Source organism: Colossoma macropomum, unplaced genomic scaffold, assembly GCF_904425465.1.
Source record: "Colossoma macropomum unplaced genomic scaffold, Colossoma_macropomum, whole genome shotgun sequence".
In the NCBI taxonomy this organism is placed as follows: Eukaryota; Metazoa; Chordata; class Actinopteri; order Characiformes; family Serrasalmidae; genus Colossoma; species Colossoma macropomum.
In genome coordinates this window covers 4,120,679-4,136,725 of record NW_023494797.1, presented here as the reverse complement: position 1 = coordinate 4,136,725, position 16,047 = coordinate 4,120,679, and the positions used below count along the sequence as shown (strand labels likewise).

The 16,047-nt window shown below is 41.1% G+C and overlaps 1 protein-coding gene across 1 annotated transcript in view; it reads left to right on the top strand.

Annotated features, from left to right (window-relative positions):
* Nucleotides 1-1,276: 1,276 nt before the first annotated feature.
* The window catches only part of nkd1 (NKD inhibitor of WNT signaling pathway 1), a 45,593-nt gene continuing 30,822 nt past the window's right edge, over nt 1,277-16,047 (top strand). The window contains exons 1-3 of the mRNA XM_036584063.1: nt 1,277-1,482; nt 1,611-1,643; nt 2,492-2,631. Coding sequence (XP_036439956.1) covers nt 1,458-1,482; nt 1,611-1,643; nt 2,492-2,631 — 198 coding nt within the window. The 5' untranslated portion in view covers nt 1,277-1,457. The remainder of the gene's footprint in view (nt 1,483-1,610; nt 1,644-2,491; nt 2,632-16,047) is intronic.

The window sequence follows — 16,047 nt, the reverse complement described above, 5'->3', positions numbered from 1 at the left end:
AAGTCAGCCATCATCAGTCAGCCATGACCAATGATTGATAATAATTGATCAATAAAGCATCAACTATGCTTTATGGTGAAAATATGCCAGCAGTGTAAGAATCACTTATAGGAGTCTGATGATGCTGCCTTTGATAATTAACGTGTCTTGCTGTAATAGGCTCGCAAACAGACTGTAGTGAATGTGCACTGGGGTCCTTTCAGCTGTGCTGCTCATAAGGTAGCATAATCATATGGTAAGATTAATTAACTATCAAAAATGACTCAGCCACAACCATTTATAATGCTAATTACTTTTTTACAGTTAAATGCATGCATGTGTTTTGGTTTACCTTATACATTGCTGTCTGGTTATCCATAACATCCATAGTGCACTACCATCCTACAATTCAGACCACTTCACTAATTGCTGAAATGAAAAATGAACTGAGGTTACTGATAATGATTTATGAAACATGAAACCTATTGTAGCGACAGTGTGGCCAGCCAGATTCATCTCACTGTGCCATTATTAACTGTTAATCTGTTAACAGTTTTCTACCACTGTTGTTGTGTAAACGAGAGTGGACCCTATCCAACGCAGGTTTACTCATATACACACAGTTTTTTAGAATGAATTAAATCCTAAAGCAATAGCAAGCTAGAACACATTCACCAACCCCCCATTTTACTTTAAAACAAATGTTGGGAAACTAATCCAAATGCATATGTCCACATCTTGGGCTTCGCTGGCCACCCCTAAAACTTCTAGCTACGGTTTGACACGTTACCTGTTTCACTGTGGACTAAAGGAACTCCCCTTTACTGGTTTGGCAGACTTTCTTCACACTACTTGTGTTGATTTTGGCAACGTCTTTAACTAATTAACTAACTAAAGTAAAGCCAAAAGTTGCAGAAACAACAAATGTCGTCGACGGTTCATTTTAATTCATCCGTGTCGTGTTTTCTCAGCTTTTTATTTCACCCAGACTGCAGCAGTCGCTCTGCTTTTTTCTCTGCTGCTCTTTTTATAGTTGGAGACTCGAAAAGAATCCCGGCTCGCGCTTTCATGTGCCGCTTTTGGACCAATGAAATAGAGCGAAGCTGCGAGGCGTCAATCACTTATTATTTTCCCCACCCGTATTCCGGCATGCCCCGCGACCCTGTGCCAGGATTGGTTAGTGCTGTCCTGCCCCCCGCGCTAGGATTGGCTCGGCGGTCCGCTTGTGAGTGAGAGCTACCAGCCAATCTTAGCACAGAGGGGCGTGGCTTATACCGAATACAGGTGGAGAGAAAAAACTGGAGGGAGCTGAGCTGAGCAGAGGGGGGATCAAAGCTGAGATCCGTCTCTGTTGGATATACCGCGAGGGTTTATTCGCTCTTCTGTACGGACACTGCTGTGTGAAGGAAAACATTAACCGTTCGTCTCTGGATTATATTCATTTCTGATGTTTTGCTATTCCAACCCAATGAGGAGAAATGGGTAAACTTCATTCGAAACATGGTAAGGCTTTTTCTCTTTCATCTCTCTCTTTCTTTCTTGCTTTTTTTGGCTTTAACTGTGAAGCTGTAGTTCTCTGGACTAACCATGTCTCACCGTGTCTTCTTTCTCTTGTGAAATGTCCTGGGAAGCTGCTATTTGTAAACCGAGGGAAAGCCCTGAAGGTGAGTGCATTTGTGTCGTGTGAGAGAAAAAGAAAAGTGGTGTTAAAGGGGAACTCCACCAATTTTTCAAAAGTTGCACATAATTAAATAGTGGAGGTGTAAACGAAGTCATTCAGAGTGGTTTGACGTGAAATGCTCCGTTTTAGGGACACTTACCGAGGCAGAATCGTTCACAGTGGTGGTGACAGAAACCAGATGTCTGATGAGTTTAATGCCTCTAAAAGCTCCCTCACAGAAAGTTATTACATAAAATGTTTATGAATACCGTGCCTGATGCCTGAGTTATTGTTTTACGATAGGTTTGTGATAGTCTTAGCCTAAAATGACTTATTAATCCATTTATTTGAATCAATTCATAGAGGAGGGATACATGCAGGGCGTTGTGAGGCAAAATAGTCCCCAACGAAAACTTCCTTTTTCTCATTTTCCACTATTGTACAATCTTCAACATTACATGTAAAAACTGAGAAGGCACGTGTAGGTTCACTGGTGGTTTTGGATAGCAAATAAAATGGCTATATTTGTGTTGTAGACATGGCGACCCCTGGTTCCTATCACCACCACTGTAAAGAAATCAGTGTGTAACTTTCTCTACAACGGACCATCTCGTACCAAACCTCAGAATGACTTTGTATATATATATATCTTTAGAAATTATGAAAAATGGAAAATCGGTGGTATTCCCCTTTAAGGCAGTGTCCTTAATTTGTCAAAGTAGCTACAATTTATCCAGATAAGACCCCAACTCCTCTATCGTTAAGGTTAATCGGGAGTGAGAGTTTAGGAGACCACGGGACGTGATTTATCACGAAAAACAACTCAGACTGAGTTTCTTTTGCTGTTTTTAGGCGACAGTTTCGTAGTTAATGCCTGCTTGGCGAGAAAAGGACTCGACGACTGGCTCGTTAAGCAGAAGTATTACTGCACTGGATCTCGCCTAGAACAACAGGACTGCCACCAAAAAAGTACCTGCGGACTGTCTTCAAGGGTGAGTCTGTCTGTTTTAATGACATTTATGTGGTATTCAAATGCATTAAAATATGTGTATTTAAACCAAACGCGTTAAAATGTGTTTTTTACTACTTTATTCATATCTGGATTGGAGCTTCAGCTTCGTTGCTCTCGCGCGCGGCGGCTCGCGCTTCGTGTTGGTCTCCACAGGAAAGTTTTCTCGAGAATAGCCGTTTAGATGTTAAAGCTTTTTGTTAGAAAATGTAAAAAACTGTCAAAAAACTGAAAGTTACTTTACTTATGTCAGTATTTTCGAGTTTCTCCGCAAACTAAGACGTTTATCGCAGCGTCGTAGGCAGCTCCACTGTCTGCTCTTGACATAAACCATTGAAAGATGTTAAAGGGGAATTCCACCCAATTTGTCAAAATTCCTGAATAATCTAGTCACTGAGATGTAAAGTCATTCAGTGGTTTGACGTAAAGTGGTTTAATGGTTCACAGAAACCTATAGACTCAGATTTCTTTACACTGGTGGTGACAGGAACCAGATAGGAACACAAATATAGCCATTTTATTTGCTATCTAAAATCACCAGCGAACCTACATGTCTTCTGAGTGTTTCTATGTAATATTGATAATGATAAAATAGTCATAAATAGAAAAAAAAGTTTTCTTTGGGGACTATTTTGCCTTACAACACCCTGCATGCGCTCCTCTGCCACGAATAAATAGATTAAAATAAATAGTTTCGCATTTAAGGTCAAAACTTTATCACGAAACCATCATAAAACAGTGTCTCAGATATCAGTCAGCATATACCATAATTATTTCTTGTAATAACTTTTTATGTGGGAGCTTTTAGAGATGGACGCCTGGTTCCTATCACCACCACTGTGAATAATTCTGACTTGGTAAGTTTCTTTAGATTGGAGCATTTCAAACCACACCACTGGCTTTGTTTACATCTCATCCATTTCATTATGTAGAAATTTTGAAAAATCTGTGGCTTTTTCCTTTAAGCGCTGTAGGAAACTTTTTGTGAGTGAAGGACTTTGATAACTCACTGAGGTGAGCTAGTGTAAGTGTTACTGTCGGTGCCTGTGGTAATTCTTCCCAGCTTTTTGCCCTTTTGTGACCCCAAGCTCTTGGCTGAAGACCACCCTCACTTTCTTTAATGGCTTTCTGACGCTTTGGACGTGAGCTTTGGCGTTGTGTTTTCCATAATGGAGAACAACAGTCAGCATACCAAGCTGAAGCCACAAGAATGGCTTTGTTTAGCGGTTGGAGCCTGACTACAGAAGGCAGAGCCGTTATCCTCGGCTGTGGATTGGAGAAGTTTTGAACACACACTTGCCTGACACCCACTAATGAACGCTTTTAAAACGCCTGCCAGTTCTCTCTACAATTGCAAATGTTCCCTTTGAAGCCTGAGGTAGAGCGGATTTCTTCATGTTTATTCCTGAGGAGGATGGGAGGGGAAACGTCTGGTTGGAAGTTTTTACAAAGGTCCAGAGTCTGTTTGCACCTGACAGGCAGTCATTTTGCTGAAAGGAAGGAGGCAAGGAGGAGAAAAAAAGTGCTTCACACAAAGTGGTGCTTGGATTTCAAACTTTTACACCAGTGCTATAAAAGTGATCGGACGTTTCCACTTTTGCACGCAAGGTGTGGTTATATTGGGGGAAAGCTGAACATAGTCGAGTTCACATTTTCACTCATACATGACATGGATTTGTTCAAGCAACAGGGAAGCAAATGTGTCAGGGTTCAGAACAGCTGAACAGATGCAGTCCTCTCTGGAGGTGATAGATCATGGCAGGCTTGAAAGCACTGCGGCCTGACAGGCTGGTGACAGGGCTGCATTGTGAAACTGAGTTGGGGGGGTTGCAAGCCTGTCTGCGATTTGGCGTCCTGGTAAACACATAAGAACGTTGTTGTTTGAGGAGGGCAGAAATGCTCTGGAAGCACTTCTGAGGGAGCGTAAGCCTCTTTCGGGTTGGGGGCTGTCGCGTCTCAAAAGAGTTTTTTGAGAGGCCTGGGGTGGAGTGAGGGGGAATCCAGCAGGCCACTCTAAAGGGCCCACACAAAAAGCAGGAGACTTTGGCCACTTTGCAGGCTTCTTTAAAGTGCATGAAAATGCAATAGCCACCAATTCTTGTCAGAAACCACTGAAAGTTTGTGGGACTGTAGCCTTTGGGTCAGCGTTGCATTGCTTACTGAAGTGTTTCCTTATCTGGGTGCGATCCTCTAATTAAACGTCATATGATAGCTACAGCGGGGTAAGGTTCTCTCGCTCTTCACGTAAACCACTGGGGAAGGTGGACTGACCAAGGCTTTGGGACTGCTGCTAAGGAAGGTCATTCAGTGCCACTGGAGTTTATTTGGAGTGGCTTTGGCTGGTATGAGGAGGGAAAACAGGCAGAAAGTCAACAGGACAGCTCAGATATACAGGAAATAGGGGAGTAAAAACATTGTAAGGAATGCTGGTATGTTGGTAGGGCCACTGCTGAAATGGAGAGATGAAAATCCTTTGTTGTCTTGTCATTTCTTTGAAGGTATTTTTGATATAAAAGCCAAGGTGAGGTCAGTTGGAGTTATAAAGCAGAGGTGGAGTTTTAAAGCCTGAGTTTTATTACGTTTGGAGTGATTAGATAGTACTAAAGCGTTTTTTTTGTTAGCTTGAAATGATCTCAGGTTGTATCACAGAGCTTATTGCCATGACCACAGCTTTTATGACTTGAGGCTAAGGTAGGCTGAGCAATTCCTGAATGGCTCTTCAGGCATCCCAACGTATCAAACGCACAAGCTTTATGGAACCTTTGGGTGGGACTCTGTGGAGATCTCAAGACAGCTTCAAGTGACCTGCTTGGCTTCTTTCAGTGGAGGTTCTAATAAGAAGTTTGAGAACATTGGGAGAACATTGGACAAGCATTGCGGAACGCGTGTGTGTTTGCCAGATGGTGTGAAGTGATTTGGCAAGACTGTGTAAAGATCCCTGCTGAAAGACTTGGACTGTTTGAACAATTTGGACTCGACAGAGCTGTGTGTGCATGTGTTTTAACATAAATAATTGAGTCCTGTGTGCCTAATGGTTTTCACAGTGTTGTGGGAGAAAGAACAAAACGGAGCGAGCCGTGTTTCTGACCATAAATATTTATTTGGAAGTGTTTGCTTTGTTTTGATTTTAACAAAGCGTTTCTAAGATAACTTAATATTTCATTGCGTGTTAAAGTTTGAGGGAGTGCTTGCTGACGGCGCAGGCTTTTTGGACTCCCTTTCAGGCTGTCTGTTTTTTGGGACTCCTTTGTTAGTTAGCGTTGCCTTTGTTTTTGCTTCAGAAAAAGCGCCAAACAAGAATGCACTTCAGTGCGGTTTTTTATTGTTCCAAGATGACAATGATTGGATCCAAGTGTTCAGCCTCGATTGTAAACACATTTCTGTTTTATTTTCACTTTTCTCAGTACGTTTTTTTGTGTAATTTCTCACTATGTTGTATTGTTTTTGTCATGCTGTGACTGATTTCACCTCCACAATTTAATTCAAAGGGCTTGTAGTAAAACCACAAACTTGTGAAAAAGGAATGACTTCTGCACTTTTTGCCTTTCACACTGCCCATGTCGTGAGGGATTGTCAACCTTAGAATACAAGTTACAAATAAAACACGGATTTTATTTCAGACTAGACTGGGATGTGAGGCCAATTATTGGGAAAAACTAAATGACTGATGCTGCTATTTTTTATATCTGCTGGTTACAATATGATTCTGCAATCTTTTTTGCATGACTCCTTTTTTTGGATACGAATAAAAACGGTGTCTGTGGGGGTATCTATGATTTTGTAACAGGAATATCACCCAACTTTAAACCTCCCTTAACCTCATGCAGTAAATCTCCAGCTGGAACTAGAAGCTTTTTATTTAAGCAATATAGGAGTGTATGCGGGAGTGAAGTGTGGACCAACAGTGTATATGTGTCAGTGTGTGTGTGTGGACCAACAGTGTGCATGTGTGTGGCTGAAAGGGGGTGGGTGTTGTAAAATGTGGGTTATATGGGAAGGACAGTGGGGAGTCAGGGTCAGGAATCTGTTTGATGTTGAAGCCCACTATGGTTGTGTGCTGAATAGCTCTGGCGTGGGGGGAAAGTGTCTTGAAAACCCCCTCTCATAGACTGACCATGTTTATATAGCACCTCCTATTCCAATAGCCTGCTAGACTACAGAGTTTTGAACCAATGTAACTACCAAGATAGGAAGAAGTTGTGGCCAAGAGAACCATGGAGTTCAGACAAACTCAGCTAGTTTAGCCTAAAGATATAAGCCTACACTGTATCACTATAGGCCAGAATGAAAAGTTGCAATGCAAAAATACAAGTTCACAGCTTTTTTGTTGTTCTCAAACTTCCCGTTCAGCATGCCAGCCAGTTAGTGTGTAATGGTCACCCCAGTTATCTATGTATGTGTGTGTGTGTATGTGTGTGTGTGTGTGTGTGTGTGTGTGTGTGTGTGTGTGTGTAAGAGAGAGAGAGTGATTGACTACTCTGTATTAGGCAGGCAGGTGAAGATCAGTGTTTTTATTGTGTGTTTGTTGGTCTGGGAGGTCCACAGCTGCTCTTGCTGGTCTTACTGATGACACAGGGTGCTGCCCTCTATGGCCTCTCAGACCCCCTCAGTATCCAGCACAGGACTCCAGTGTTCTTTCTTTGATGTGGTAATAATCATCCCGGTTTTAAATGGAAGGAATAAGGGTTGCATCGTTATAGGGACAGAATATCTTGTTGCGATTACATAGCTGCATATTGCAGTTGCTATGCGTTAAAAACATACGGGTGAACCCTTGATATAAGATGATTTAAAGTTGTCCTGCATTTTTTTGGCCAAATGTGTTCACATTGGGTCACATTAATGTCTTGATTCATCAGAGGAGTTAGGATGCTCACAGCACATAATGAAAAATTAATAGTGATTTGTTAGCTTGACTACATGTTACAGCTTCTGTGAGGCCAATATTGCAGTTACATTGACCAAATGATATATCATACAGATCCCCAGTGCTCCCCAGTCTAGACCGGTGCAGTATGGTGATGTATTCAGATATTCACAGTTGACCGCCAAGTGATTGATTGACAAGTAAACTGGTGACGATGCTTCAAAGGATGTATTTGCTGTGTTGATGGAGAACTAGAGAGGATTAATTTATAACTTTAAATATCTTTAATAAATTTAAACAGCTTGGGAAATGATATTAAACATTATATGTCATGTTTCTGTTCACTGTTAAAACAATGGATTATTTTACAATGTTAATAAGCCATTAGGCTACGCCAGAGCAAATACCCCAGTGTCTGTTCTGCGGGGTTCCCAGAATGCGGTATACAGAAGGCTTTTCAGCACAGCTCAAGTGTCCCGAGGGCTTATGCATGTTAAGCAGTCTGAAGTTTCTCCACAAGGGGGAGCAAATTGCTGTGCATATTTTAAAGAGAAGAAACAGTCATGAGGCCACACCAGAAGGCGATCATAAACACATGAAAACAAGGCATTGAAATTATGAAAACACATGAAGTTTCTCAGTATTATTTGATAATTATTTCATATGTGATTTTCAGTTTGGTCTTTTGTTTTATCCTTCTTTGTCTCTTTAGTTTTCTCTGTTTTGCTCTTCTCTCTGTCTTCCATTGTCCTATTTAGCTGGTGGGCCTGCCTGAGTGTGTGTGTTTGACTCTGTGTGTGTATAATTGTGGAGGATGTTGTGAGTGAGAGTTAGCCTGAGCTATAGTGGAGAACTGAGGTTTTTTAGCATCCTTTTTGTCATCCTCATGCAAATACTTCACAGTCATGCAGGCTCCATTGGAGGCTCAGAGATTGACTGTTCCCTCAAAGCTCTGCTGTTTTTCTTCTCTCTCTCTCTCTCTCTTTCTCTCTCTCTGTCTCCAGTACACTTCTCCACTGCCACATAAAGAGAGAGAATAAAGAATAGAAACACAGTTTTTCCTTCTCTCTCCCTCTTCTCCTCCTTTAGAGAGTGAGTGCTTTTGTCTAGGGGCTGGCTGTTGCTTTTAGATGCGACTTGTCTTTTTGGCGCCCCACTCTTCCTTGCTCTCTTCCTCTTTTTCTTTCTGTCCCTGTTCCCTTTCTGAAGCTGACGGAGTGTTGCGTGCGCCCGCCCGCGCCTCCTCTTCATGGGTCGTTTTCGCATCCCTTTCTTCTTCTTTTCTTTATATTACTTCTTACATATTTCCTCTACTTTTACACCCCTTCAAGGGATCTACCCACCAGCCCTCTGAGTGAGTGTATGTGTGTGTGTGTGTATGTGTGTGCCATTCTTCCTCTATGCTCCCCAGGGACCTGGCTGTTGTTGTGTTTGAAGCCAGCTGAGGGAGAGATGGAGAGAGATGGAGAGAGTGGCTGTTGTTTTCCTTTTGTGAAAGAAGAGAAAGAAAGAGCCCCGGGGAGAAGACCGCCGGCACCCGATTTGAGGTGGGGCCTCGGAAAAGTTCCCATGAGAGGGCAAGAAGTAAGTGAAGAGAGGGACAGTGAGGAGAGGAGAGTAAAGGAAAGGGGAAGATACAAGAAGAGAGGGGGGTTACAAGAGGACAGAGCAGGACAGTGTAGTGGTTCTTGGCTTGTGCTTACAGTTCTAGGAAAAAACTTAATTGGTATAGAAGCTTTATATTACCTTACTGTTCTTTAAGCTCTCATTAATTAGAATGGTTTCTTTAAAGACGCATCCTTTTAAAAGTTCTTCATGGAACCAAAGGTCACTCCAAAGAACCTTTTTTTTATGCCGTCTTTATGTTTGAGTGTAGGAAGGTGGGTAAAAAGTGAAGAGAGTAAGAGAAAAAGAGAAGAGAAAGAGTTGAGTGTGATTTGTGCAGGACAGTGTTTCCTAATCCTTATCCTAGAGTAGGGCTGGGCGATAAAACGATAACGATAAGTATCGCGATATAACTTTTCCTCGATAGAGCGATAAGACAGGTTCGATAAATGTTCGACATAATACACCATTCGCACACTTCCCCGTTTTAGCGAAAGCCTTGGTGGCGTTTTCTACTGCAAGGAAAGCGACACTACTCTGCTGTCGCCAGGAGAGGGCGCACTTCCGAGTTTTTCAACTTGATTAGAGAGGGAGGGGGCCACGAGGGCCTCCCTGTTTCAGTGGAGCGACCGGCGATCTGTTCTCCTGTGACCGAGTGTGAGTGACGAGGTCAGTGGTGTAACTATACCGTCCTACGGCGAACTCACCTCTTTACTAACAACTTTAGCGGTGTTAAATCAGGTCTACAGCGCCATGTTACAGCGCCAAACCGTCATATTTTAGTATTCGTGCATTCTCGAGCAACGAAAGTGAAAGAAAGAAGTGGGTTCATGTTCGAAAGTAAACTGAGGAAGCTGTGAGGCACTGGAGAGCGGGAGAGCGCTATCTTTCCAGGCTAGCTGTTTTTACCTGCTGGCTAACTTGAAGCAGCGCTGAACTGATGATACGGTAGATCAAACAAGACACAAAATCACCGCTTTCAGTGTAAACATACCTAAAAGGAGGACTCTGTGACTGGTGTGAGAGATTCACACTGCAGATAATGCTTTTACACAGCAAACGTCAGATATACTGCGGTTCACCCCTTAAACTACTACAGTAGCATAGAGAAACCCAGTCGCCGCTAGCTGGTGTCTGAATACTGTGATATGCTCTTACATGGATGTGGTAGGAGTGACAGCAGTGACCTACCGAACCGAGTTGACGTTGTTGAGAAACTAAAGAGTTTAGCACTGTTGTTGGCCACTTGTTTAGCATTTGTAACGGGGTAGCCGAGCGCTCGTCACCAGACAGCTAAAAATAATCTGTTTTCTTTCTTAAATCATGACTATTACAAAAATTGCAGCTGTGCTTTTCAAGCTGATAAAAACAGTTTAGAAACTTTCTCCCACTCTTCCATGACAGATTAGTGAAATGTTCCACTGTTTGCCGAGTGTTTGTCATGATCGGGACCATAAGTGATAGTTTAAAACCACAGTTAACCACCCAGGAGCAAAATCAGCCTTCAAACGTGAAAGAAATCATGATTTGACATTTATCGCGATATGTATCGATATCGAACGATATGAATTTTGTTTATCGTGATAACGTTTTTGGCCATATCGCCCAGCTCTATCCTAGAGTATTCCTGTTCTGCATGTTTTCCTGTTAGAGTGGGGAAAATATGCAGGACAGGGTTAGGGATGTGCATGGGTACTCGAGTACTAGATTCATTTGTTCCATACCATATTTGAGTATCCATTGTATAACATCATGGAATACTGGGGAGAAATACAGAGGCCAACAATTAGAAGAAACGCTGTTAAGTTTTAACAAGGCTGTAACATATAGCAGTTGTGCTCATGTTTAAGCTTTAGTAAGTATATTATACTTTGCTACAGTAAAACACAAGTACCTCACCTTGAGCTTGTGCCAAGGACAAGCAGTTCAGGATTTGATTAAAAAGGCAGATGATAACTAGGCCTACTACTCTTGCTGGTATGATCTATAATCAAAAAATTAAAAAAACAAAAATGAAAATGTATTTATCTGTTCTCAGTGTTACCTCAACCTACACACATATTGGCACATCACCATTGCAAACAAAAAACTTCAAAGTCAGAAACTTCAAACCAAGTCATCATCACCTACCTTTGCTCTAGTGAGAGTTAGCTCATTAGCTTAACCGAAAAGGTAACCCCCGTTACTTGACACAAAAACCTACCAATTTAACCTGTAATGACTAAAAATGTATTTTTGACTAATAAAACCTGTTATTTTTTAGCCTGTTTGCACAAAGCACCAATATGTGTTTTAGGACTAAGAACTTCGATATGTTAAAAACAGCCAAAGCCCTTTCTTTTCTTCCCCAATCGTTGACCAAATTGTCAGTCAATAATTTAGAATTAAGATTAGAGTGCAAATCTGTAGGAAGAGTAACATCAGGATCTGGTGTAGAACTTGTATGAATGAAGACTTCAAGTGACTTTATCAGACTCTTCTACAGTGAGTGTCTCCTTGTACCCTGTCATCACTTGAAACATGCTTTTACCCTGCTGCTCTGTTTCTACTTCTACTTGTGTCTCTCTTTCTGTTAACCTTTAAGTCTAATTACTACTCGATATTTATTATCCCCTTAAATTAGAATTATTTAAATGTGATTGCATAATTGCACCATTAATTACATAGTAGCAGTCACATGACATAAACATGGTAAAAGATTTTTTTCTTCCTGCAAAACATAAAATAATGGGAATTGAATGCACTCTTTTGTCAGAATTTCTTTGCTTGTTTCAGTGAGTTATGAGTAGTAAATAAATTTACAGCGTAATTCTGTTGTAGTTTTATTGCTGGTGCTAACTATGATTTCTGCTAAACTGTAAAGCAAAAACGAGGCATTTTGGGGTAAAACTCTGCTGTCTGAAAATTCTTTCTCATTGACCTCTCACAAAGTGGTGATGTTGATCTCCTTTCATGTACGACTGAAATCCAGAGACATTTGTGGGTTCAGTTCAGGATCTAAATTTGCGATGTGAATGTTTTTGTATCTTAGACAGTTCTAATGATAGTTTACATTCATTTTTGGCTTGACTTTTCCATACAGTTTGGCATGTACACGGGTATATGACTCTGTATGTTTTGTCGATTTGACCATGACTCTGTGGGTGAGCACACGCGTATGTGTGTGTGTAAAAATAGTGGTCAGGAATGTGTGGTATGGGGGGAGCATGCAGGGGGCTAGAGTTGTGCCTGGTAAGTTGTTTGCATGAGAGACAGACCAAGACAGAGGAAAGCATATGTGTGTGTGTGTGTGTGCATGCGCATGTGCACTCTGATAAGTGTGTGCATCATGCATTGAGGTTTCACTGTGCGGATGAGCTCTGGAGATCAAAGTGTGTGGTGGGAATCTGTACAGCAAGCCATGGGGATCAACAGCTGAGATACAGGCTGTGTTTCCAAATATCCACACACACACACACACACACACACACACACACACACACAATATGAGCAATCAGAATTCCAGATCATTTGAGAGTGTCTGTCCAGCTTCCTCACTGTGGATGTATGTGGGCATATATGTATATGTACAGGTGTGTATGTATGTGCGTGCATGCACATGCACCTCCAACCAGTGTGCAGGTTTTCAGTTAATTTTCATGTATTTTTGTTCTTTTAAAAAAAACGGGCCTATATGTGGGCCCACACTTCAGTTCCTCACTCTCATAGCTATATAACTTTTAAGGATGGGATGGCTATTCTGTCTAACTGCTTAAATTCCCAGGCTCATTACACCTTCATCTACTGTCTTATTATTCAGTAATTGCATGGAAAACAAAACAAACTGGCTAACTTATTAAGTTGGACGAGAGAGGAAAAGAAGTCTGGGTCCCCCAAAACGTGGTATACCATGGTATTTAACCTAATGATAGATATACCTCTTTAAATGGTAATTATTCGATTATCATGTACATTCACTCAAACGAAACGGAAGGTGAAGGAAGTGTGTTCTAGACTGGTTCTAGCACGGCTTTAGCGCTAGTTCCTTCTGCCAAAAAATTGCATCCTTTTGCACTATGAACAGCACAGCAAGTTGAATATCCAATGAAATATCAACTTTACAGCGCTGTCACAGAAAGAGCCACAAAAATGTTGCAATTAGCTCAGCTTTTTCAATACTTAAGTGCTCACCAGATTAAGATCCCGAGAAGCTTAATCTGTTTTCTTTCTAATTAGGTTAATCTTGTTCTTGCAGGCAAACAGTAAATGTGCTAAGTAAACCTTGTGAATAATGACCAATAAGTGACCAATATATTTCACTGTATTTCTATCCTCTTGATGTAAACTGGGTAGTCCTTATCTTGGGTGACACTTCCATAAATATTCTCCTTACCAACCACATGGCTGATGTTTCTTGAACCGCCCCACAAAAGCAGTTTCAGAGTCAGAGAAGCTTAGTGAGCTAAAGCTAACCCAGCATAACCAAAAGCTAACTGTCTAACTGAATGTCGCCTGTTCATTTGTATATACATACATGAACATTGTTTGTTCGTCTGTTCACACACGTTGCTTCGTCTGTTTCTTTGTTCGTCCGCCTGTCCGTCCATCTGCACATCTTTTTGTCCATGACTTTTTTCATCCAGTTACTGTCACATAAAAGCTGGATAATGATTTTGGTTCTGTATGAGTGGCGGAGCAGGCTAGGAGTGTTGGACAGATAGCTGTCAATCAAGGTGCTCATTGGCCATACCCACACAGCTCTCAGATAAGTCTGATTAGTAGTTTTTAAGCTGTGTTATATCATAGTTATATCTTGTAGTTTTCATTCAAGCATTGCTGGATGTTTAATATAACACTCAAGTTCTATATCATATGAACATTTCTAATATTTTACTCCCTGGGACTTTAATCTCGTCCTGTTCCAGTGAGTCTGTAAAGCCTTAAGCTGCCCATTTTGTTTGTTGAATTGTATTTTGTTCATTTTTGGCTTGTTAAGTTTGTTTAGTTGTTCTGTCGTTACAGTAGAAACATTCTTTGGTTAGCCGCAATGCAGTTGTTACTTAGCAATCAGTGCTCAGCAGAGTGATACAGTTATTGTGAAAAAAAACGTGCTGTGATTTGGAGTAAAATGCTTCTCAACCAATCACATTGTACCGTCAGAACCAACTGTTGTGTTATGAATAATACTTCTTAAGATTAACAATTGAACGATAACCTTGCAGTTAAGGGACAATCCAGCACATCCACAAAAAACACTGAAGTCAAGAACACTTAAGGTTATGTCTTTATATTTATTGTACATATTTAAAATGTAGAAATCAAGAAGTGGGCCTGTGTGCATATGTTAGTAGAGGGTAGTCAAAATCATTGTCCTGCCAATAGGATGATCTCACATTTTTGCTGTAGAAGCAGTGGCCACTCTTTTCGATTCGACTTCCTCCCCTCCTTTCTGCCCTTTTAACCTCATCAACAATGGAGAGGCAGGTTTGTCTTAGCTGGTTTGTTTTTAGGCTAGCAGTGTTTAAAAATCTCTTCTGCAATGTTAACATCAGCGGCTGGAAGGAGTATTGTGCCCATGTCTGTGTCTGTGTTAGTATGTCGTCTTAAATAAACGGGCATCTCATGTGTTGTGCAAAGGCCATTTCCTGAAAGAAATTGTGAGTAAAGGAAGTTTTTGTCTAAGTCAGTGATCCAGTGGTTTTATCCAAAAGGAAAGCTATAAATGAGCTGATCATGCAGGTTATCTACCAATCAGCTCTGGGTATAGGTTCCTCTTTAGCTGTCTTTGTGTGTGCACATGTGTTTGCCTTTGTGTGAATGTGTGTGATGCTCTCTCTGATCATTTTGCTTATTCATGAATTCTAATTTGAGACTGAATAACTGAATTTTTAACTGAGTAGTCTGCTTCCTCCAGTCTGATTCAGGTACAGGTCTGCTCCAGATGTCTTTCAGGTAGAACATAACTGCAGTTATCTCACCTTTAAAGGCACAGAACAAAGACGAGAGCCTTCATTTCTGGAAAATGCACACATTTACCCTTTACAGCTTTCTTTGTGGATGTCCAGCTAACAGAGGGAGAGAGATGAGAATGAGAAAGATGGGCAGAGAAAGAAGGAGAGCGTAGCGATTGGTTGCCTGAAGGTAGAAAAAGTGGAACTGAAAGCACTGATACATTTCTGATACTTCAAAGCTTCTCTTCTCTTCTCTTCTCTTCTCTTCTCTTCTCTTCTCTTCTCTTCTCTTCTCTTCTCTTCCCTTCTCTTCAAGCACCCCCCACCATTCATTAAGATAAACTTCCTTTTTGCTGAGCTTTTCCTGTGTTTACCCCCTGTAGTACACTGTTAAAAATTAAAGTCAGCTCAACTTAAAATTATAAGGTAACTGATTACACTGCTTTTCTTGAGTTAACTCAGCTTGAGGACACTGGAGTTCACCCACATCAAACTTCTTAGCTTAGTTAAGATCTCTCCTTAACTCTCATGATTTAGTTCTGCATCTCAGTTAGGTTATTAATAAAGAATGTGTGCTTTTTACTCAGTACACCCACTAACTGGGACTCTTTCCATCACACAGTCCCACCTGGCATTTTATCCACTTGGGCTCCCAGATATGCATGGCTATGGCATCGCTGGGGTTCAAACTCACAACCTCCTGGTGGGGGTGAATGCTTAAGCCATTGCACCACTTGCAGAAAAATTGCTCAGATTTCCGTGTCCTTAAATGTTTAATAGGATGCACAGTGATATTGAAATAAAAAAGACCACTGACATTAGGCAGGTGTTTAAATTTGGCTGATATTTCAAATTAATATTTGTTGATATTTATTGGACCTTGGAAAGGCAGAACATTTAGTGACTCTGGGCTCCTGTGCTAAAATGTCTGTATTTTATTGGTTTTACTGTATTTGTAACCCTACAGAAATAGGTTTTTCCTGTAATGCTTATCCAG